This window comes from Loxodonta africana, chromosome 26 (genome assembly GCF_030014295.1).
Source record: "Loxodonta africana isolate mLoxAfr1 chromosome 26, mLoxAfr1.hap2, whole genome shotgun sequence".
Taxonomy (NCBI): Eukaryota; Metazoa; Chordata; class Mammalia; order Proboscidea; family Elephantidae; genus Loxodonta; species Loxodonta africana.
In genome coordinates, this window is record NC_087367.1 from 42,030,509 (window position 1) to 42,053,501 (window position 22,993).

Genomic DNA, 22,993 nt, shown 5'->3' on the forward strand with positions numbered 1-22,993 from the left:
AAAGAGGAAGACCCTCAATGAGATGGGTTGACACAGTGGCTGCAACAATAGGCTTCAACAAGGCAACAATTGTGAGGGGGGCACAGGAGCAGGCGTGTTTCATTCTGTTGTACATAGGGTCGCTATAAGTCAGAAGCAACTCGACAGCACCTAACAACAACAATGAATGGCTGCCATTTATTCTGTGCCATTTGTGTTTGAGACACTGTTCTAAGGCTTTTACGTTCACTGACAACGACCCTGTGAAGTAGGAAATAGTATCCTAATTGCAGATAAGGTAACTAGTGCTCAGAGAGGTTAATTAACTTTCTCAAGATCAACTGTTAAGGTAGCAAAAGCCAGAGTTTGATTTTAGGTCTGTCTGACTTTAAAGACTGGCTCTTTCATTTGGACTACAAAGCCTCAGCATGCCTGTTATAGTGATAGATGCACAAAGTATAAAGCTAGCACAGAAAGGAGGGAGACAAGTGAGAGGAACTGGAGAAGGCTTTCTAAAGGCAGTGACTAAACAGAGTTTGGGTGGATCAGTAGGGGAGGGATCAATAAGCATGGAAGGAAAGAAAAGCCCATGCCAAAATAGCAGCATAAATATACCTGCCTGTTTAACCTCATTTTGTCCTCTGTATAGTCTAAAAGAAATCACGAAAGAATTTGCCAAACTGATACTGATATCCAGATATTGATATATTTTTCTGTTGAATCTCTGAAAAAATTTTATGACCTGTTAGTGACTGTCTGCTTGCTCTTAATACATCATTTCATTTCTAAGTATATATAAGCACTTTTTTAATAATGCATTCTGTAATCTTGCTTTGTTTCAACATCAAGTTCACTGATGTATTGTTAAGAGTAATTATTCCCAGTGCCGGTTATTCATCAGTCATTTGAAGCAATTATTCAAAAGTGCATATTCCTGGGCCCATTCAACCTAAATGAGAGTGTCTAGGATGGAGCTGGGCAATGTTTGGTCCCGTTATATATAAAGTCAGTACGAGTCAGAACCAAGTTGATGATACCTAGCAATAAGTTTAGAGGCCGAGCATTGTTTTTTGAGTTCTTTGTTTAATTTTCCATATGATCTTCTTTCCTATTGGAAAATAAGAACCATGATTATCCTTCTCTCATCCTCCAGCACCATTCCTATTGTTCACAGTTCCCTAAAGAACACTGAAACAGTGTTTTCACAGTCTCTGAAACTCTTCTCAGAACGTGATTTATCTGGACTAGAAAACTCATTCATTTGGAATGATGTGATGCTCTTATCTCTTCAAGTTTGTATTTCAGTTTCATTCTGGCAATGTTTTTCCTGTCCTCTTTTATGTGGTTGTTCACATTAGCAGGAAATAGACAAGCATAAAATGTGTTGAGTTCTGTTTTGTCCTTGTCATACCTTAACAATATCTTGGCTATATGGGTTTTTCCCACATTTTTTCCTACATGATCATTTCAAATCTGAACTTTCAGCTGTCTCCCTGCTCAACCGCTTTAGCATATTGATGTATCTTTCTCTTTTCTTCCTCATTGTGATAATTCTTAACTGCACCGGGAGGACAATCCTTTTGAGCTATTTCGCCTTTTAGAGTGTCACATCACAGAAATACACACATCTTTTTGAAGATTTTAAAAATCTAATTGCTAGTCTAGTCAGGAAAGTATCAGGTAATGTCTAGGCTTTCCCTTGCCTCTACCTCACAAATGCCAGACAGTATACTCACTTCTCCATATGGGTTTTAGACTTTAACTTGGAAATAACATCTAAATTTAATGGTTTCAAATAAAGCCTTTCCTAATTGTTTACTCATATGAAAAAAATTTTTAATCCTGTGTTGAAAACCTGAGTTTAAAAGTTACTTAAAATTTTCCCAGTCACAACTGAAGATACCAGTGTTTTTATTTTTCAAATTAGTAAAACATAGACATGTTGGGGAAAAAATCAGATAATATACAGTAGTATTAAATGAAGAGTTAAGTTTGTTACCCTAGTCTATCCTTCCTCCGTATTCAGGCCCACTCCCAAGAGGTAAGCAGCTTTAACTGTTTTTTAGTTTTAGTTCTTCAGGAGATTTTGACGACAGTTCTATTCTTGATTTGTCCATTTTAAATAGTGTCTATTGAATCCGCGTCATGAATGGAGGAGGAATTTTGCTCGAATCCCATTGTATTATTAGTAGTTTTTAAATAACCTTGAATATCCAGTGTGTAGTCCTTTATCTTTAGACAGTATCTTTAACTCCCATTATGTTTAAGATTGAGAAATTCAACACCTCTGTACTCATCTCTCCATTCCCTCCACCAAACCATTCTTTATATCATGAAATTTTGATCATTTTAAAGCTACATTTTCTTTTCCTTACAGTATTATAATGACTATGGTGATATTATTAAGGAAACATTGAGTAAAACCAGGCAGATTGATAAAATCCAGTGTGCCAAGACCCTCATTCTCAGCTTGCAACAGGTAAGAGAAATTTGGAAGGATATAGAGTGGAAATAACATTATTGAGTGCTTAGTACGTGCTAGGTATCTTATCTCATTTAAATTATGTCATTATATCAGTATATTCCTGTGGATACTTTCTGACATGTCTTATGTATCTTTCCTGTTCACATTTCAAATAGATGAAATCCTAAGGTAATCTACTTTTGGGCCAGGTGAAATGCCAAACTGGAATTTTTTTTTTTTTTTTAATTTTTATTGTGCTTTAAGTGAAAGTTTACAAATCAAGTCATTCTCTCATACAAAAATTTATATACATCTTGCTATATACTACTAGTTGTTTTCCCCCTAATGAGACAGCACACTCCTTCTCTCCACCCTCTATTTTCATGTCCATTCAGCCAGCTTCTGACCCCCTTTGCCTTCTTATCTACCCTCCAGACAGGAGCTGCCCACATAGTCTCATGTGTCTACTTGATCCAAAAAGCTCACTCCTCACCAGTATCATTTTCTATCCTATAGTCCAGTCCAATCCCTGTCTGAAGAGTTGGCATTGGGAATGGTTCCTATCTTGGGCTAACAGAAGGCCTGGGGACTATGACCTCTGGGGTCCTTCTAGTCTCAGTCAGACCATTAAGTCTGGTCTTTTTATGACAATTTGAGGTCTGCATCCCACTGCTCTCATGCTCCCTCAGGGGTTCTCTGTTGTGTTCCCTGTCAGGCCAGTCATCGGTTGTAGGCAAGTACCATCTAGTTCTTCTCATCTCAGGCTGATGTAGTCTCTGGTTTTTGTGGCCCTTTCTGTCTCTCAGGCTCATAATTACCTTGTGTTTTTGGTGTTCTTCATTCTCCTTTGCTCCAGGTGGGTTGAGACCAATTGATGCATCTTAGATGGCTGCTTGCTAGTGTTTAATACTCCAGACACCCCTCTCCGAAGTAGGATGCAAAATGTCAAACTGGAAATTTTAAAAGAAAAATATAAAAATATATTTTTAAAATATTTTCAAACAAAAAGGGGGCACCAAGCCAAAACTAAACCAGTTGCAGTCAAGTTCATTTCAACTCATAACAACCCCATGTTGATTTCAATATAATTGAGCTCTATAAGGTTTTCTGTGGCTGATTTTTTGGAAATAAATCACGAGGTGTTTTTTCTTTGGAGGTACTTCCGGGAGGACTTGAATTGCCAACCTTTCAGTTAGCAGCTAAGCGTTTAACCATTTGCTCCTACCCAAGGACTCCTGTAGAGGCACCAGTAGTATCCAAATAATAAAATATGTTGGCTTTTATTGCATAAGATTCTTAGTAAATTAAAGTAGAGATTTCCAGGCATTTGGGAGAATGTGTATATGTATGTCTACGTATATCGGTGTTGAATTTATAATAAAGGTCTCATTTCAGATCAGTGGGGAAAGGATTAGGCTTATTCAATACATGGTGATGGGGCAATTCAATCAACAGAAATACAGCTAGTTGTAGTACCCTAACATGTACTCAAAATACTAGATGCATTATGTATAAACACTACAAATTAAAAGTTTATAAGAGAATATTTTTATATCTCAGAGTAGAGAAGTTCATCCCAAGGAAGGAAGCCACAGAGTAAAAAAAAATGATATATATAAACTTAAAAAAAGATTTTGCATATCAACCAGTACTTTGAAGAAAGTTAAAAGACAAATGACATATTGGGAAGTATTATTTTCAGTCATACATAAGAAATGCTACATACAAATCAGTAAGAAAGATAAATAAATCGCATAGAAAAGTGAGCACAGGATATGAAAAGGCATTTCTCAGAAGAGAAAACTTTAAAGACCAATAAGCATATGAAAAGAGGTATAATTTCATTAATAATCAATGAAATACAAACTAAAGCAGAGAGATATTTATCACCGCTGAGCATATTGTCATGAATTAAAATGTTTGATAATAGCAGTGATAAGGATACGGAAGAAAAAGGTCTCTTTTGAAAGAAATTGTTCTTACCTTCTTGCTAAGGGTATTACGATCGCTTTTATATTTTTAGTACCCTGTAGCAGAGGTTTCGTAATTAACTGTTCACCTGTAGATGGACATTTGCATTGTTTGCAGGTTTTTCACTGTTACGGACATAAACCTACATCATATTTTTGTAGGCGTCAGTCCTAGAAGTAGAATTCTTGGGTCAAGGAGTTCCTACATTTTTATTTTACACCTAACAATATATCTGAGTTTGTATTTCTTCACACTCTTGCCAACAATGTGTAATATCTATTTTTCTTATTCTTTGTATCAAAGAATATATTACTGATATTCTTGCTGTATCAAAATTTATTTCCCAACCTGATGAGAATGAAATGTCTCCTCTTTGTCTTTATTTACCTTTTCCTGGTTACTAATAAAATTGTGTAACTTTTTACACTCACACTTCCTCTTGTGTGAATTTTCTATTTATATCCTGTGCCCGCTTTTCTGTTGGGCTTTCTTTTCTTATTGATTTACGGGGATTCTTCATATAGTTTGGCTAATTATCCTTTGTTATATGGTGCAGACGTTTTTTCCATATCTGCCACTTACCTTTTAACTCTGTTTAATGTAGCTTTTGTTAGGTATAAATCTTACGTTTTTATCTAATGAAATCCTTCAGCCTCTTCCTTTATAGCTTCAGGGAAGCTTAGCAGGGTTTCCCTGTCTCCATTATTATTTTTAATGTTTTTCATTAATTTTTCTAGTACATTTATAACTGTTTAAATTTGGCTTTTCTTCCTTTTTGACAGAATATATGTAACATATATGTAGTGTATAAAACCCCTCCACCAAGCTTAAGAACTTTTTAGTGTATTTTGTAATTGCGTGGGAAAAATCATAGCCCCATATCTCCAAATGGTCTTCTTTTTCATAGTGTTCTTGTCTAAAAATAAATGTAGAAACAAAGTTCTGAAATGTTCTAAATTTCATATATTGTTCTAAAATTTCTTATAATGACATTCCTATGGCAACAGTAATAACAAAGAATGTGTTTATAAATACATGGAATATTTCTGTAAATACGTAGTATATTTCCTATTTCCAACTCATAAATAGTACTTTTTCTTTTATTATTATTAAAAAATAAATTACTGTCTACATTTGTTCAGACAACTAGCATGAAAATGAACTCAGGAAATTGGTAGATGACTTAACTAGGGGAAACAGGGTGGCTATACTTCAATGCAAGGAGGGAAACATACATTTCACCATATGACTTCTACATAATTACTGATTCCTAAAATAAATATTTCTTATAGTTTTTTGTTGTTTTGTTTTTAATCTTTATTTCTTTCTGCCAGTTGTTTAATGAACTTGTTCAAGAGCAAGGTCCCAATCTAGATAGGACTTCTGCCCATGTCAGTGGCATTAAAGAATTGGCACGTCGCTTTGCCCTTACATTTGGGCTGGACCAGATCAAGACACGGGAAGCAGTTGCCACACTTCACAAGTAAGTGAGCTAAACAAACGGTTTCTGTTATACAGAATCTGGTTTACTTGAATTTAACTGAAATAACTGTTATTTGCCTCATTTTTAAAGTGACAAGTTATAGAACTTTACAGTTATAAGAACTTTAGAGATTTTCTATAATGATTCTTGAGAGCATTTGTAATTTGAAAAACATTTTTTTATCATATAGAAACTAAAGCGTAACAAAATATTCTTGGCCAGTCTGTCAGTGAAAAAATGTGGGAGGCGTGAGTTAAAAAAGATGGTAATATTGATTTGGTCAACCTCATAACTGTGGAAACTGAGTAACAGTTTAAGTAACTTACAGAAAGATCACACAGCTGCTTGTCACCAGGACCAGCTCTAAGAGGCAAATTTTCTAACAATCTAAGTATCTTACCATGGCATTATATTGCCCCTAAAAGATATACAGAGGGATTTAGCTTTGTTATTGTTTTGCTTTTTTTTGTTTGTTTTTCACAGTTTATAGTGATCTATTTTAAATAATAAAATTAAATAATAATTATGTACAATTACATCTTTATAAATAAACATAATTTTTCCATTTGAATTTATCAGATTTCACTGCCTTCAATGATGATTTGAGTGCCTTCCCAACTGTTGTGTAATTCTAACCCTTTGAGAGAACTATATAGTAACTATCTGGAAAAATAAGATGATATTTTATTTTACTTCAGGGATGGGATAGAATTTGCCTTTAAATACCAAAATCAGAAAGGACAAGAATATCCACCTCCAAATCTGGCTTTCCTTGAAGTACTAAGTGAATTTTCTTCTAAACTGCTTCGACAAGACAAAAAGACTGTGTAAGTTATACACTGTAGAAGAAATAGTTTTTATCATGACAATGTTGTACACTTTAAACCTTCATTTTTTGAAAAATGTTTTTGAATCATTTAGAAATATTTGTAAATATTGATAATTTAGGCTTCCCTAGTTTGTTTTTAAAGAACTGTAGATTCATTTCAACTTTTTTTGTAGTTCTTTCACTGCTCACCTTTCAGTAAAAAAAAAAAAAATTTTTCGGTACCCGAGATGAAATTAAGCAAACAGAAATGGTTTCTTATCCTGCAATTCAAAGACATATGAGCATTGGCTTAGCCATTGTGTAACTTTTTCTTCTTTCCTTTCGTATTAATTTTATTTTAGTTTTTATTTTCTATTTTATTTCACTTGTTTCAAAAGAAGATTGGTCTTTTTTTTTTTTTTAATTGTGCATTAGGTGAAAGTTTACAGAGCAAATTAGATTCCAGTTGGATAGTTTGTACATGAAGTGTTCATGACCTTGGCGTCATTCCCCATGATGTGTCAGCACTCTCCCCATTTCGGCCCTGGGTTCCCCCATTTCCTTTCTCCTTGATTTTCTACTCCTTCCTAGCTTCTCGTCTTTGCTTTTGGGCAAATACTACCCTTCTAATCTCATAGAATTGATTGCTCTAAGGAGCATGTTCCTCTTGGGTGTTACTGTTTATTTTATAGGCTTGTCTATTGTTTGGCTGGAAGGTGGCCTCTGGGAATGGCTTCAGTTCCATGTCAGAAGAATGTCTTAGAGCCATAGCCTCGGGGGGGCTCTTCCAGTATCTGTCAGACTAGTGAGTCTGGTCATTTTTTGTGAATTTGATTTTTTTGTTCTACATTTTTTCTCCTGCTCTGTCCAAGACCCTCTGTTGTGATTCCAAGTGGGAGCCAGACACCATCTAGTTCTTCTGGTCTCAGGTCATTTAGGCTGTGGTTCATGTGGTCCGTTGGTCCCTTTGCTTTTCTTCACTCTTCCTTTGCCCCAGACAGGAAGAGACCAGTAGTTGTGTCTTAGATGGGGACTCAACAAGCTACTCACCAAAGTAGGATGCCAGTTGACACAGATGTTCCCCAAGTCTGTGGTCCTTTGCCTCTGAGCCTAGGAACTTCATCCCGTGAGGTGTTTGGTATGCCTAAGAGGTTTCCCTGACTGTCCCCCTTTTGTGCTGTATGGTCTATATTAACATATGAGGAGCATATGTATATGTATAATCATGTATATAGAAATATCCACCACCAAACCTGTATCTGCCAGTGGGTATGCTCCCTTAAACCTCTCACACCTCTTGGCATATCTACCTACCTGTGTATTCATTTGTGAATTTTTGTTTGTTAATTCTATTGTTGCAAGATTATCTATGCTGTAGTAGTTTACCATAGTTGCTTTTTATTCTTGCTTTCCTCTCGGTGTCCTCTCTTGCCTTGGTCATGTTGTATTGACTTCTCCCATATTGTATTATTGCCTTTCCCTTCATAACACATGTCTTCCATCTATATGGTAATTTTCTCTCCCTCCCTCTCCCATTCCTGCTAACCATTAAAGAATTTTGTTTTGTTTTATTTTTTTTTTTTGATCATTGGTAACAGTTTAGAGCCCTGGTGCAGTGGTTAAGAGCTACAACTGTTAACCAAAGGTCAGCAGTTCAGATCCACCAGCCACTCCTTGGAAACCCTATGGAGCAGTTTTCCTCTGTCCTGTAGGATCGCTACAAGTCAGAATTGACTTGACAGCAACAGATTTGGTTTGGTTTTGTAACAGTTTAAAGGAATAGGTAATTTTCAAAAAAAATTGATGAAATAAGTTTTGTTTAAAATAAATTAGAAAACTTTTTAGAAGAATGATAGTGTAGTGGATCCTAAATTTTACAAACTGATAGGAGAGTCAGTTATAATAACACACTAATCAGAAATCTGTAGGAGCAGTTGAACTTTATACAAATATGAGTAATAGTTGTAAGGAAACATGTTGACTTCATGTTGATCAGAAAATATTTACTGTCCCTAATGTGACCATGGAAACACTGGTGACATAGTAGTTAAGTGCTACGGCTGCAAACCAAAAGGTCGGCAGCTCGAGTCCACCAGGTGCTCCTTGGAAACCCTAGGGGGCAGTTCTACTCTGTCCTATAGGGTCACTATGAGTCAGAATTGACTCGACATCAAAGAGTATTTGATGTGGTTAGATTTACATCAACCATTTTGCTTTTTGTTTTCTATGTTTCATGTTTTTTTGTTCCTCTCTGTTACTCCTTAATACTGCCTTCTGTTGTATTAAGTGGATATTTTCTAGTGTAACACTTTAATTCTCTTAATGATTTTTTTGTTGTTGTTGTTTTTGTTATTAGTATTTCCTCTGGAGCTTACAATATATACCCTAAGGTATAAAAATCTACTTCATACTCATTCTAATTTAATTCTACTGAAATATGAGAACTTTTTGTCTCTATAACTCTACTTCCTACCCCTCTTTTGTATTATTGTTATACATGTTGTTATTGCATCATTCATGTTACAAACCCAACTGTACATTGTTACAGTTATTACTTGATATAATTTTTTGTCTTTTAGGGAAGTTGAGAAAAGTTGAACTAGAATATATTTATAGCATTTGTTATATTAACCTTCTTATTTACCATTTCTGATTCTCTTCATTTTTCCCTTAGATTCAAATTACCATCTGGTTTCATTTCCTTACTCGAATACAGCTCTCCTCCCACCCACTTCCTTTGTGTTTATTGTCAAGTACATTACATTTCTGTTATTAGTCCGATAACATCATTTATATACTGTTTTATACAGTTGCTTTTTTTAATCATTTAAGAAAAAGGACTAGTAGTTAGAAAATATGGCCTTGGTGATAAAAATGACACCAGAGATCACATGATAGAATTTTGCAAGACCAATGACTTCTTCATTGCAAATACCTTTTTTCAACAATATAAACAGCGACTATACACATGGACCTCACCAGATGAGAATACACAGGAATCAAATCAACTACATCTGTGGAAAAAGACGACGGATAATATCAGTATCATCAGTCAGAACAAGGCCAGGGGCCAAATGTGGAACAGATCATGTATTGCCCATATGCAAGTTGAGGTCGAAGAAAATTAAAGCAAGTTCAAGAAAGCCAAAGTAGAACCCTGAGTATATCCCACCTGAATTTAGAGACCATCTCAATGATAGGTTTGATGCATTGAACAGTAATGACCAAAGTCCAGACGGGTTGTGGAATGACATCAAGGACATCATACATGAAGAAAGCAGAAGGTCATTTAAAAGACAGGAAAGAAAGAAAAGACCAAAATGGATGTCAGAAGAGACTCTGAAACTTCCTCTAGGATATGGAGTACCTAAAGTGAAAGGAAGAAATGATGAAGTAAAAGAGCTGAACAGAAGACAAAGTATTATAATGAAATAAGCAAAGGCCTAGAGATAGAAAACCAGAAGGGAAGCACACGCTGAGCATTTCTCAAAATGAAAGAACTGAAGGAAAAATTCAAGCCTCAAGTTGCAATACTGAAGGATTCTACAGGAAAAATATTAAACGATGCAGGAAGCATCAAAAGAAGATGGAAGGAAAGCACAGAGTCACTATACCAAAAAGAATTGGTTGATGTTCAACCATTTCAGGAGGTAGCGTATGATCCAAGAACTGATGGTACTGAAGGAAGAAGTCCAAGCTGCACTGAAGACTTTGACAAAAAACAAGGCTCCAGGAATTGACAATACAAATTGAGATGTTTCAGCAAATGAATGTAGCACTGGAAGTGCTTGCTTGTCTATGCCAAGAAATTTGGAAGACAGCCACCTGACCAACCTACTGGAAGAGATTCATATTTATGCTTATTTCAAAGAAAGATGATCCAACAGAATGTGGAAATTATCTAAAAATATCGTTAATATCACACAAGTAAAATTTCGCAGAAGATTGCTCAAAAGTGGTTGCAGCAGTATATCAACAAGGAACTGCTAGAAATCCAAGCGGGATTCAAAAGAGAATGCAAAACAAATGATGTCAGATGTATATTGGCTGAAAGCAGAGAATACCAGAAAGATGTTTACGTGTGTTTTATTGACTATGCAAAGGCATTCGACTGCGTGGATCATAACAAATTATAGATAACTTTGCAAAGAATAGGAATTTCAGAACAATTAATTATGCTCATAAGGAACCTGTACATAGACCAAGAGGCAGACATTCGAACATAACAAGGGGATACTTAGTGGTTCAAAGTCAAGAACGATGTGCGTCAGGGCTGTATTCTTTCATCACACTCATTTTGTGTGCTGAGCAGATAATCTAAGAAGCTAGACTTTATGAAGAAGAATACAGCGTCAGGATTGGAGGAAGACTGAGTAACAACTTGCGATATGTAGATGACAACCTTGCTTGCTGAAATTGAGTACTTGAAGCACTTACTGATAAAAATCAGAGACTATAGCCTTCAGTATGGATTACACTGTGACATAAAAAAAATCCTCATAACTGGAATAGTAAGCAATATCATGATAAACGGAGAAAAGATTGAAGTTGTCAAGGATTTTGTTTTATTTGGATCCACAATCAATGCCCAGGGAAGCAGCAATCAAGAAATCAAATGACACATTGCGTTGAGGAAATCTGCTGCAAAAGACCCTCTGTAAAGTGTTAAAAACCAAAGACGTCATTTTAAGGACTAAGGTGCGCCTGACCCAAGCCATGGTGTTTTCAGTTGCCTCTTTTTTTTTTTCATAGGCATGTGAAAGCTGGGCAATAAATAAGACCGAAGAATTGATGTCTTTGAATTATGGTGTTGGTGAAGAATATTGAATATACCATGGACTTCCAGAAGAACAAACTAATCTGTCTTAGAAAGAAGTACAGCCAAAATTCTCCTTAGAAGCAAGGATGGTGAGACTTTGTCTCACATACTTTGGACGTGTTATCAGGAGGGACCAGTCCCTGGAGAAGGACATCATGCTTAGTAAAGTGGAGGGTCAGCAAAAAAGAGGAAGACCCTCAACGTGTTGGATTAACCCCGTGACCACAACGATGGGCTCAAGCATAACAATGAATGTGAGGATACCAGGCAGTGTTTCATTCTGTTGTACATAGGGCCGTTATGAGTCAGAACCAACTCAGTGGCATCTGATGACAACAACAAGAAAGGATAATATTGTGCGACCTACATAATTACATTTACCAGCACTCTGTTTTGTTTTCATGTAGATTGTAATTACTCTCTGGTGTCACTTTCAGCTGGAAAATTTTCTTTTAGTATCTCTTGTAAAGCATATCTGCTAGCAACAAATCTTTTCAGCTTTTGTCATCTGATATTGACTTTGTTTCACCTTCAGTTTTTAAAGATAATTTTGCTGGATATAAGATCCTTGTTTAATAGCTCTCAGCTCTTTAACCATGTTGTCCCACTGCCTTCTGGTCTCCATTGTATCTGATGGGAAGTCAACTCCGAATCTTATATTGGAGTTCCCTTGTACACAGTGAGTTACTTTTCTCTTACGACTTTGAAGATTTTCTCTTTATTATTGCCTTTTAACATTTTATGAATCTATTTCTGTTTATCCTAGTGGGAGTTTGTTGAGCTTTGTGAATATAGATTATTTTCATCAAACTTGGAAGTTTTTAGCCATTATTTCCTTGAACATTTTTCTGCCCTTTCTCTCCTCTCTTGGTACTCCCATTACACATATATTGGTGCTCTTTAATAGTGTCCCACGTTTCTCTCAGGCGCTGTTCATTTTTCTTCATTCTTTTTTCTGTGTTATTCAGAATGCATAATCTCTATTGACCTGTCTTCAAGTTCGCTAATTTTTTTTTTTTCTGTAAGCTCAAATCTATTGAGCCCCTCTAGTGAATTTTTAATTTTTGTTATTGTACTTTTCAGGGGCATAATTTCTACTTTTTTTAATATTTATAATTTCTGTGCCTTTACTGATACTCTGTATTTGATGATAGACATTATCATAATACCTTCTTTTAATTCTGTAGATATGGTTTTTAGTTCTTTATACATATAATAATTGCTTTGTCTGCTAATTCACCATCTAGGTCCCTTCAAATGCAATCTTTATTACCTGCTTTTTTCACCTTTGTTACATTTCCCTGTTTGATTATGTGTCTTATTTTGCTGAAAAATTGACATTTTAGATAATACATTGCAAATATTATATATTATATATCGCATAATAATAATTTAGCTACTCTGGATACTGATCCCTGACCCCCCTTCCCCCTTCCGAAGCTGATGATGATTTTTTTTGATCATTTGTTGATTTGTTAAGTGCTTTGGATGAATGGGAGCCTTGGTGACACAGTGGTTCAGAACTTGGTTGCTAACCAAAACATCAGCAGTTCGAATCCACTAGCCACTCCTTGGAAGCTCTGTAGAGCAGTTCTATTCTGTCCTACAGGATCACTATAAGTCAGAATCTACTCGACAGCAATGGGTTTGGTTTTTGGATGAATGAACTCTATGAAGTCTATGTCTCCTACAGTGCGCAGCATCTGATGTCCCTGCTCAGATCAGGTTTTTCCTTTTTTTATCTTTTGGTCTGACTACATAGGGGTTGCCCATGAGTCAGTATAAGCACTTGCTGGTCAAGGGTTGTGCTTAAGCTATCTGAGCCAGTTAGTTTTACCAACTTTATTGTTTGATTTGTGTGTGGCTTGAAGGCCTCTAATCACTGTTCAGGGAGTTTACATAGCTTGAGAAGTTCCTTCTCTGATTGTGCCTGAGAGGGTGCAGCTTTGGGCAGGCACACAGTCTTTTAGACTGCCAGGGAAAGGTGAATTTTTTAAGTTTGTTTTCCTAGGAGTCGTCTCTGGGTTAGAGTAGCTTATTGTTCAGCCAGTGTTTGGTCAGAGGTTGTGCTAAAGCCCCTAGTGCCAATAAGACTTCCTCACTTTGTTGATACCTCCGTGTGTCGCCTTAGGAATACTTTCAGCCCCATCCCCTTCTCTGTGTGCCCCTCATTGAGTATTGCTTAACATATGTGCATAGTCTTCCCAACTCCCCAGGTCTACTGTGATTCCATTTGGGTTTGTCTTAGCTGTCTCTTTTCCTGGTTCTAGAAAACTTCTGGAAACCCTGGTGGCATAGTGGTTAACAGTTACAGCTGCTAACCCAAAGGTCAGCAGTTCGAATCCAGCAGGCACTCTTTGGAAACCATATGGGATAGTTCTACTCTGTTCTGCTGTTCCACTCATGGTTACTAGTAACATCACCCTCTTAATTCCTTCCATCAAGATCTCCATTGTTGTTTTCAACAATGCCTTTAGGCAAGGAATTTTTCACATACTGTTCCAAATAAAGTCAGTTCCCGCAGGCAGAGCTGCAGAGTACCTCATCCTTCTCACCCGCCTCAACTTCTGGGTAGAACTTCTATGCCACTGAACAGGCTGGGGGTAGCGACAGCATCCTGCTTTCCCAGAGTAACATCTCTGCTCTATAGAAGGTACTGGGGACTGGTAGCCCCTGGTTTTCAGCTTGCCTGTTCCGGTGTGGAACTTCTGCCCTATGAGAAGCTGAGGTGGCAGCAGTCAGAGCCCCCATAATCTCAGCCTGCAGTGCCTAGAGTAGTATTTCCATATGGGAAGTGGGAGAATGGATCTTCACTCCTTCCTGAATGAGGTTCTGTAATATAGGGCTGAGGGGGTTCAGAAATGTCAGTGTAGGGCCAGAATGGCCCATAGGGGAATGGAGCCACTCTTCTTAGCCACATTCCGTCAGAGTACAGCATCTGGAGTAGTGAACCAGAGCTGTGGTTCAGGGAGGGGACGAGAGAAGGGAGCAGGTTGTAGCTCAAATGCAACAGACACGCCGTTCTTACTGAGGCTTAGTAGATTTTCTTGAATATTTATCCATTTCCTGTCTGCCCTTAGGGCGTTTTCCAGAGACTTTAAATAATTGCCTTTTATCATTTTCACAAGTTAAAAGGCTGTTTTGCCTCTTCAGACATGGATGGGACTGGTTGTAGAGGGATGCTGGTGAGGAGTGAGCTGCTTGGATCAGGTGGACACTTGAGACTATGTTGGCATCTCCTACTTGGAGGGGAGATGAGAGGGTAGGTGGGTTAGAAGCTAGCGAAACGGACACAAAGAGAGAGCGGAGGGAGAGAGCGGGCTGTCTCATTAGGAGGAGAGTAATTGGGAGTGTGTAGCAAGGTATATGTAAGTTTTTATGTTAGAGACTGACTTGATTTGTAAACTTTCACTTAAAGCATAATAAAAATTATTAAAAAAAAAAAAAAAAAAGGTTGTTTTGCTGGGGAGAAGATATACCAAGCTCCTCACACTACCCTTTCAGAAATCTTTCCCTGGTTTGAAAGCTTTGAAAGTGTAACCGAACAAGGGTTCTTGTCCTGTCCCATTAGCTGATCAAAATAAGACAAACGCCACACTACCAGTTGCAAGGGAAACAGAAAGTGGAAATTTATTGTCTGCGCAGACAAGGAGCAACGCCGGTCTAGCGACCATAAGGCCATGTGTTCGCTGTCTAAGGGGTTTGAGGAGCTTTTTATCTCCATTGGTGTCTGGGGGTTGGGTTTGGTGCCCAGAACTCTCCACCCTTAGTCCTCCTGTATCCACATTTGGAGGCCCGGATGTTGAATCACGTTGGTGATGTTCAGGTTCAAGGACAGATTAAGGACATAGCTCCTCAGGTCCTGCACATGCCCCAAAATCTTGGTTCGTGCATGCACAGGATTCTGGCATCAAATTCAGACTGTGGTTAGGGCCACAGCGTGGTCGGACCAAACCGCAGTTAGAAGTTGTGGCTTGGCGGGCTATGAGGGGGGCGGGAGCATGGCGAAGCTAGGGGAAGTCTCAGCGGAGGCTTCAGAAGGAAATTTAGTGGTGTTTTTGAGTCAAATCTCTGATTCCTTTGAGCATGAGTGTTTAAAAGAAAAGGAAGAAACATAGAAACACTCCCTTAGTATTGCATTTTCTTGTTTAAAATTATTCCAAGAATATATGAAGCGAAATCATAAATTCTCTGTCCCCGTTCCCAGAGGTGATGACTGTTAACAGTTTAATGTGTGTCTTTAGGGATTCTTCAAAACCTATACAGAGAGAGATTTAGGTCATGAAAAAAATAAATGACATGCATGAACTGCTTCCATGAAAAATCACTGCTGCTTCTCCTATATTTCTAGGCATTCATACCTAGAGAAATTCCTCACTGAGCAGATGATGGAAAGGAGGGAAGATGTATGGCTTCCACTCATCTCCTATAGAAATTCACTGGTCACTGGAGGTGAAGATGATAGAATGTCTGTGAACAGTGGAAGTAGCAGCAGCAAAACCTCATCAGTAAGGAATAAGAAAGGACGACCCCCACTTCACAAAAAACGAGTGGAAGGTAAGTCTACCTTTGTTAAAAAAAAAACGAGGTGGAAACCCCAGGTTTTGCTTAGCGTGACTCTAAACAAGACACCAAGGTGTGAGAGTGTAAAACCCAGAGTATAAAGGTGCCTTTATTTCGTACAAGGAAAGGAAGCAGTCAGGGCTTTTGCCGCCAAGATTGCTTCGCAAGGGGGAGGGAAAAAGGTTATTTTTAAGGGGTTTTTTTACATGCTACGGCTGCTAACCAAAGGGTTGGCAGTTCAAACCCACCAGCCGCTCCTTGGAAACTCTGTGGGGCAGTTCTACTCTGTCCTATAGGGTCGCTATGAGTTGGAATTGACTCGATGGCACTGGGTTTCGTTTTTTGGTGACAAGTAGGGAGTTCTTACAGGTTACATCAGCGACATTAATCATACCACACAGGTGCCAGGATTTTTACAGGGCAGGCAAAGGAACAGCAATTTTAATGCAAAAATGGTGAGGCTGCCAAGCAGTGGGCCTGAAATTCTCATGCAAATTGTGAGGCTGGCCAGGTAATGGAACTGGAATTCTGATGCAAATTGTGAGGCCAGCCGACCAATGGAACAGGAAATGGTGAGGTGGGCCAAGCAAGCTGTAGTGAATTTTCTGCAGCCTAGGGACCTCTGTACTACCTTTACTCTAGGAAACCAGACTTTATAGAGATAAACAAAGTGGCATATAGTTTATTGAAGGAAGATAATGGCGATAGGCACAGGATTTCCTTGTATATTTGATGTGTGCTGAGAGGCTCAGACAAAAAGTTTGGCATAGAGAGTGTGGGACAGAAAACCAAAACCAAAAAACAGAAAAGGGTCAAGAAAAAAGGAGTTGATGGAACATAGAGGAAGACAGGCATAGAGAAACAGGAAACAATGATAAAAAAAAATTGATCCGCATGCCATATGCCTCTAATATTTTAAAATTTAAAATAAGACATAAAAGCTATTCTATTAAACTTAGTACTTAATATAGGAGAGATACTGGCACACTGAGGACAGACCTCTGCAGCAAACTGAATATGCTAAAACAGCTTTCCAGTTTTATCACTCAGGTGGATAATTTATTTTTTTGTACATTAAAACAGTAATGGCCAAATCTAGTTTTATAACCCTCTAGGAGTATGGGGAACAAGGAGTTGACTTGTCATGAAAATCTGATCAATAATAGGAATTCACATATTCAAAAAGAGTAAAAATTCCTGTATTAAGACAAAAAAAATTACTCCTAAACTTACTAAAAGAAGCTTCAAAGTAAAAATGCTTATTTACTCAAATAATCTCCCTTCTCTATATTTCTAATACATTTTCTCATGATAGTCAGTATTCAACAAATCTTTGCCATGTACCAGGAATGTGCTTTGCTGTATTGTATCATTTCATTATTTATTTGACTAATTGTAAAGCACTTAGCTCAGTCTCTGGCACATAATAAATGATGTATAAATGTTTTACAAATCATCAACTCTGAGTTCAACACTACTATCAAATTTGCACAGAAGAAATAGGCATAAAGTCTAACCATAATTCACTAATGGAGCAATATGTATTGCCATTCGAGAGTAAAGGAGGCATCTGTGGAACACGTATTTGCTGATTAAGAAGAGATTCAGCAGTGAGCTTCAGATCAGTGGACTAACCTTAACCAGATAGTCGGTATGTCTTTCCAGAGACAGAAAAGCCAACCCAGGATGTGCACCAGCATCTGACAGAATACTGGAAATCTCAGACATACAGTGAGATGCAATTCATACTATATACTTCATGATTAAAATTCTTCAGAAGCGAAGATTAGATATCAAAAAATAATTTAGAATTTTTATAGGTGGAAACTTCATGTAATATTTTGTCAGGATATAGTTTAGATATGTAAATAATGCCATTAATCTGCCCAAATCTTTATAAGCCACCCTCAGGAGAATTAAAACACCAGTTCCTGACCCCTGGAAGGAACTTAAGTTCTAATTACAGAGATAACATATGCATGTGACAAAGCCGCTGTCAATGCAAGATAGTATGTAATTAAGGCCTAAGTGAGCAAAAATGATTATATTTCCTCTAGAAGTTAAAAGAAAATGGTAAGTGTGGGCTGGGTGGGGTGATCAGAGGAGGCTTCTCTGAGGAGGTAAAACTCAGAGGTGTGAAAACAGCCTCTCAACCCATCCCCACATGTATAACCTGGCAAAAAAAAACAAAGTTATTTCTTTGGTGACCAGTGTCCAGTTGTACAAGAGAATTTGTGATTTCTTAGTAAAGGCTAGACAGGCTTTAAATGCTGCTGCTTGGGTCCCCTGTGAGGCCCAGGAAATAGACCTTTTATTGCTTGGACAAAAGAAGGTTGGGAAGGTCTCTGGGATTCAAATTCCATATTGTTTGGAGAGATCAAGTGCTAAGATGAATACATTGTCAAAGATGGAGGCACTTGAGTTCACAGTGTAATGACTAACATCTGAGCGGTTGCATGCAATACCTCATTTAACCCTTACCACTGGATGAGGTTGGGACTGAAATATGGGGGTTTCATAACTTACACAAAGTCATACAATAAGTGAGGGGTAGAACTGGGATTCAAATTAGGCAGTCTGACTACAGAGCCTGACTCCACAGGCTGAAGTCTCTGCTAAAATTGTCACCAGAGTTCACTCCATCCCATGACATCCTGTGATTCCAACTGGAATTTTACAGATGAAAGTCTGGATAACACATGGCTGAACAGGACTGACAGCACAATTCAGACTCCTGGACCCCTGCCAGCGCCACAGCTTACTTCCACCGTACTACGAGAGAACAGCCGGCCCATGGGGGAGCAGATTCAGGAACCCGAGTCTGAACATGGCTCTGAACCAGACTTTTTACACAAGTAAGTAAATAAGAGTTCGTTTTTTTTACTATAAAACCTTTCACTGTTAAATAAAGTAAAATTATTTATCCAGAGCATATTTTCTATAACCTCCAAAATGTGAAGAATTTTCTCAAAATATTTATGTTTGTTAATTTTCACAATGACAATGTTAGGCTATCAATTTGTCAGTTAATGAGAAAAGAGAGCCACAAAAACAGGATAAATCAGATCTTTTAAAAAGTTTGCAAACACTGTTTTGGATATCAGTTCCACAGATTCACAGGACTTTAAATGGATGTCTCACTAAGTGCTAGTTTTAGTTGGAGTTTGCGATTTCGTTGGGCGGGTTTTTTTCTTCTTTGGGACTTGCCAAGCAGATAGGGAGTCGGAGAGCCTCTCTGCTAAGTTGTTAGTAATATGAATGGACTGTGTATCACTTTCTTCATCAGTTCAATTAATAGTATTTTCTCTTACGTTTCTATTGAAACTTTAACTGTCCATGGGTCGTTAAGCATTGTTAAGATTTCTTTTTTATAAATGCTGAGAATAGTTGCCCCGTTTCTATGCATTACCCTTTCCTCACACTAGCAATTAAAATGTTTTCTTGTACACAGGGGCTCCAGCATAGCTCTGAAAATTGTGGACAGTGGAGGGTGACGACATGATTTTTGCTATAAAAACTTTGGCTTTTTCTTTGTCATTTTCTGTCCAACTTTGAAATTCTCTAAGCTCCTCACTCTGATAGTTAAGTGAATTCTCCCTTGAACGCAACAAATTTTGTTGTTGTTGCTTGGTGCTGTCGAATCGGTTCTGACTCATAGCGACCTTGCCTGGTCCTCCACCATCTTCATAATCATTGCTATGCTTGAGCCCATTAGGTCGGTCCGTCTCATTAAGGATCTTCCTTTTTTTCACTAAGCCTCTACTTTACCAAGCATGATGTCTGTCCTTCTCCAGGGACTGTCCAGGGCATGTGAGTGAGGTAGTGTCACCATCCTTGCTTTTAAGGAGCAGTCTGGCTGTACTTCCAAGACAGATTTATTCCTTCTTCTGGCAGTTCATGATATATTCAGTATTCTTCACCAGCACCATAATTCAAAGCCATTAATTCTTCATTGCCCAGATTTCACATGCATATGAGGCAATTAAAAATACCGTGGCTTGGATCAGGCGCAACTTAGTCCCCAAAGTGACATCCTTGCTTTTTTAACACCTTAAAGAGGTCTTTTACAGACTTGCCCAATGCAGTACATCCTTTGATTTGACTGCTGCTTCCATGGGTGTTGATTTGTGGGTTCAAGTAAAAGGAAATCCTTGACAGCTTAAATCTTTTCTTCGTTTATCATGATGTTGCTTATTGGTCCAGTTGTGAGGATTTTTGTTTTCTTTATGTTGAGGTATAATCCATGCTGAACAAATTTAGTAGGCGAAAATGGAAAGTGTTTACGACTATTCAAATCCCACGTTTAATAAGGTGCCTTTGTTTTAAAGGATCATCACTGTCGCCCGTTGCATAACTGGGCAGCCTTGTGCTGTTGAGGGTCTTAGAAGGTGGTTTATTTTATGACCAGCACCCTCAGATGGGTGACCTCACCAGTACCACTACCCCTCTTCCTACAGGTTGGGTTCTTCCTATTTTGAGCAGCCTCCCTTGCCTTCCTTATCTTACCACATGTCAGTCCCTTCTGGCTGCGGTCTGGCTGCTTTCCTCTGCTATAGTTTTAATCAAGGTGGCAGCCCCACGTGATATATCAATCCACTGCTTGTTACCCCCTTCCTGTGTATAAAAGACAGCTGCTTAGAGAGGACCTCACATGACAGATTTCATCTCCTAAAAATCATCAAGCTTCACATTGGATAAAATTCCCAAGAGGCATGTTTCTGCAAATGCTCGTGTGCCAACAAATGTAGACTTCAGTCTAAGATTTGGCCCATTATACAGCTGACTCCAAATCATCTCATAAGAACTGAAGAAAGATGTCCTATCCTTCCTTGTTCTGAGCCTCCAGCACAGCATCATTTCAGTCCCCGAGGGGGCTTGGCTATCCAGCTGGGAACACCTATGAGTGGGGCAGCAACCTAAAACAGGTATGAGAGGGACTCCGTGTATGGCAAGGATTTGGGACGTGGCTTAAGCACTTAACAGCTAGCCACAGCCAGCTTCTCTTGGAGACAGGGATCTCTCTAGGTAACTTACTGGCTTTTTTCCAAAGGCAGGTAGGAAAGAGCAGAGACCCATATTAAGGAGTCAGAGCACAACTAGCCTAGAGGTCAGAGGTAACATACTAAGAACACATGTGATCCTCCTGTTCCCCGCTTCTTGACTTCCCTTCCTGTAGCTGGGCTCTTGAGGTTAGGGTTTACTACAGGAGGTAGAGGGTGGTCTCCAACTTATGTAAGGGACTCACCTGGCTATTGACAAACCTGCCACCGGGAAGACTGACTTCTAAGCACAGTTGCCTTATACAGTCTAAATCCCAAACAACCTAATTAACACAGAATTATTGATTTTCCCCCCTCTGATCTATCATTATCATCTCTACACAATTGGCACCACCATCTGTCAAATTGCTCAAAAACTTTAGGAGTCATCTTAGAGTCTTCTCTGCCTCATACTGTTTCTCTAGTCCTGATCCATTAGTTCGCTATACTGTATCCCCAAAATGTATCCTAAGTCCACCCACTTTTCACTATGTATACTACCATATCATCAGTCTGAGCCACCATCATTCCTCACCTGTGTGCAGTAGCGCCTTCACTGCTCTTTCTGCTTTCATTCTTGCTTCCTCTACTCTCCATTCTTCACATGCCAGAATCAGTTTGTCGTACCTCTCCTTAAAATTCTTCAATGGCATCTGATAACGCGTAAAATAAAACTCTTCTACCTTAGCCTGCAAGGGACTACATGACCTGACCCCATCTTTCTTTGACTTCTACTCTCTAATATACAATCCTTCAGCCACACTGGCTTTCTACACTCTTGACTCTTAAACATATCAAGCTTTTTCTCAAATCACTGCATGACTGTCTCATCGTTTATGTTTCAATTCAGGTATTATCTCCCTAGAAACTTTACATATATATCTGTGTGTGTGTATATATATATGTTTAATTTTATTTTGCATATTTTTTTTTTGTACTTTAGATGAAGGTTTACAAAGCAAACTAATTTCTCATTAAAAAATTAATACAGGTATTGTTTTGTGACACTGGTTGCCAACCCTGCCACATGTTAACACTCTCTCCTTCTCAACCTTGGGTTCCCCATTACCAGCTTTCTTGTCCCCTCCTGCCTTATCGCCCTTGCCCCTGGGCTGGTGTGCCCATTTTGTCTCATTTTGCTTTATGGGCCTGTCTAATCTTTGGCTGAAGGGTGAATCTCAGGAGTTTCTCCAGTCTCTCTCAGACCTGTAAGTCTGGTCTCTGTTTTTTTCGTGACTTAGAATTTTGTTCTACATTTTTTTCGATCGCTGTTATGATCCCTGTCAGAGCAGTCTGTGGTGGTAGCCGGGCACCATCTAGTTGTGCCAGACTCGGTGTGGTGGAGGCTGTGGTACTTATGGTCCATTAGTCCTTTGAACTAATATTTCCCTTCTATCTTTGGTTTTCTTCATTCTCCCTCTTTTCAGATAGGGTGAGACCAGTGGGGTACCTTAGGTGGCCGCTCACAATCTTTTAAGAGCCCAGATGCTACTTACCAAAATAGAATGTAGAACGTTTTTATAAACTATTACGCCAGTTGAGCTAGAAGTTCCCCGAGACCATGGTCCCCACAGCCCCCAGCCCAGTAATTTGGTCCCTCAGGGAGTTTGGACGTGTCTGTGGAACTTCAGTGACCTTACCTTGGACAAGTTGTGCTGGCTTCCTCAGTGTTGTGTACTATCTGACCCTTCACCAAAGTTACCACTTGTCTATTTAGTGTTTTTCTGTCTCCACCCCTTCCCTCCCTCAAAATCATCAAAGGTTGTTTCTTTTTGTGTGTAAGCCTTTCCAGGAGTTTTCATAGTAATGATCTCATAACATGTGTCCTTTTGTGACTGACTTATTTCACTCAGCATAATGCCTTCCA

At 38.5% G+C, this 22,993-nt stretch overlaps 1 protein-coding gene across 5 annotated transcripts in view; it reads left to right on the top strand.

The window, feature by feature from the left end:
• Positions 1-22,993, top strand: part of STAG1 (STAG1 cohesin complex component) — a 519,923-nt gene that overhangs the window by 483,252 nt on the left and 13,678 nt on the right. For all 5 annotated transcript variants that reach the window (XM_023538819.2, XM_064277281.1, XM_023538818.2 and 2 more), the window contains 5 exons: positions 2,357-2,458; positions 5,749-5,897; positions 6,596-6,724; positions 15,876-16,081; positions 18,768-18,942. In XM_023538819.2, the coding sequence (XP_023394587.1) occupies positions 2,357-2,458; positions 5,749-5,897; positions 6,596-6,724; positions 15,876-16,081; positions 18,768-18,942 (761 nt within the window). The remainder of the gene's footprint in view (positions 1-2,356; positions 2,459-5,748; positions 5,898-6,595; positions 6,725-15,875; positions 16,082-18,767; positions 18,943-22,993) is intronic.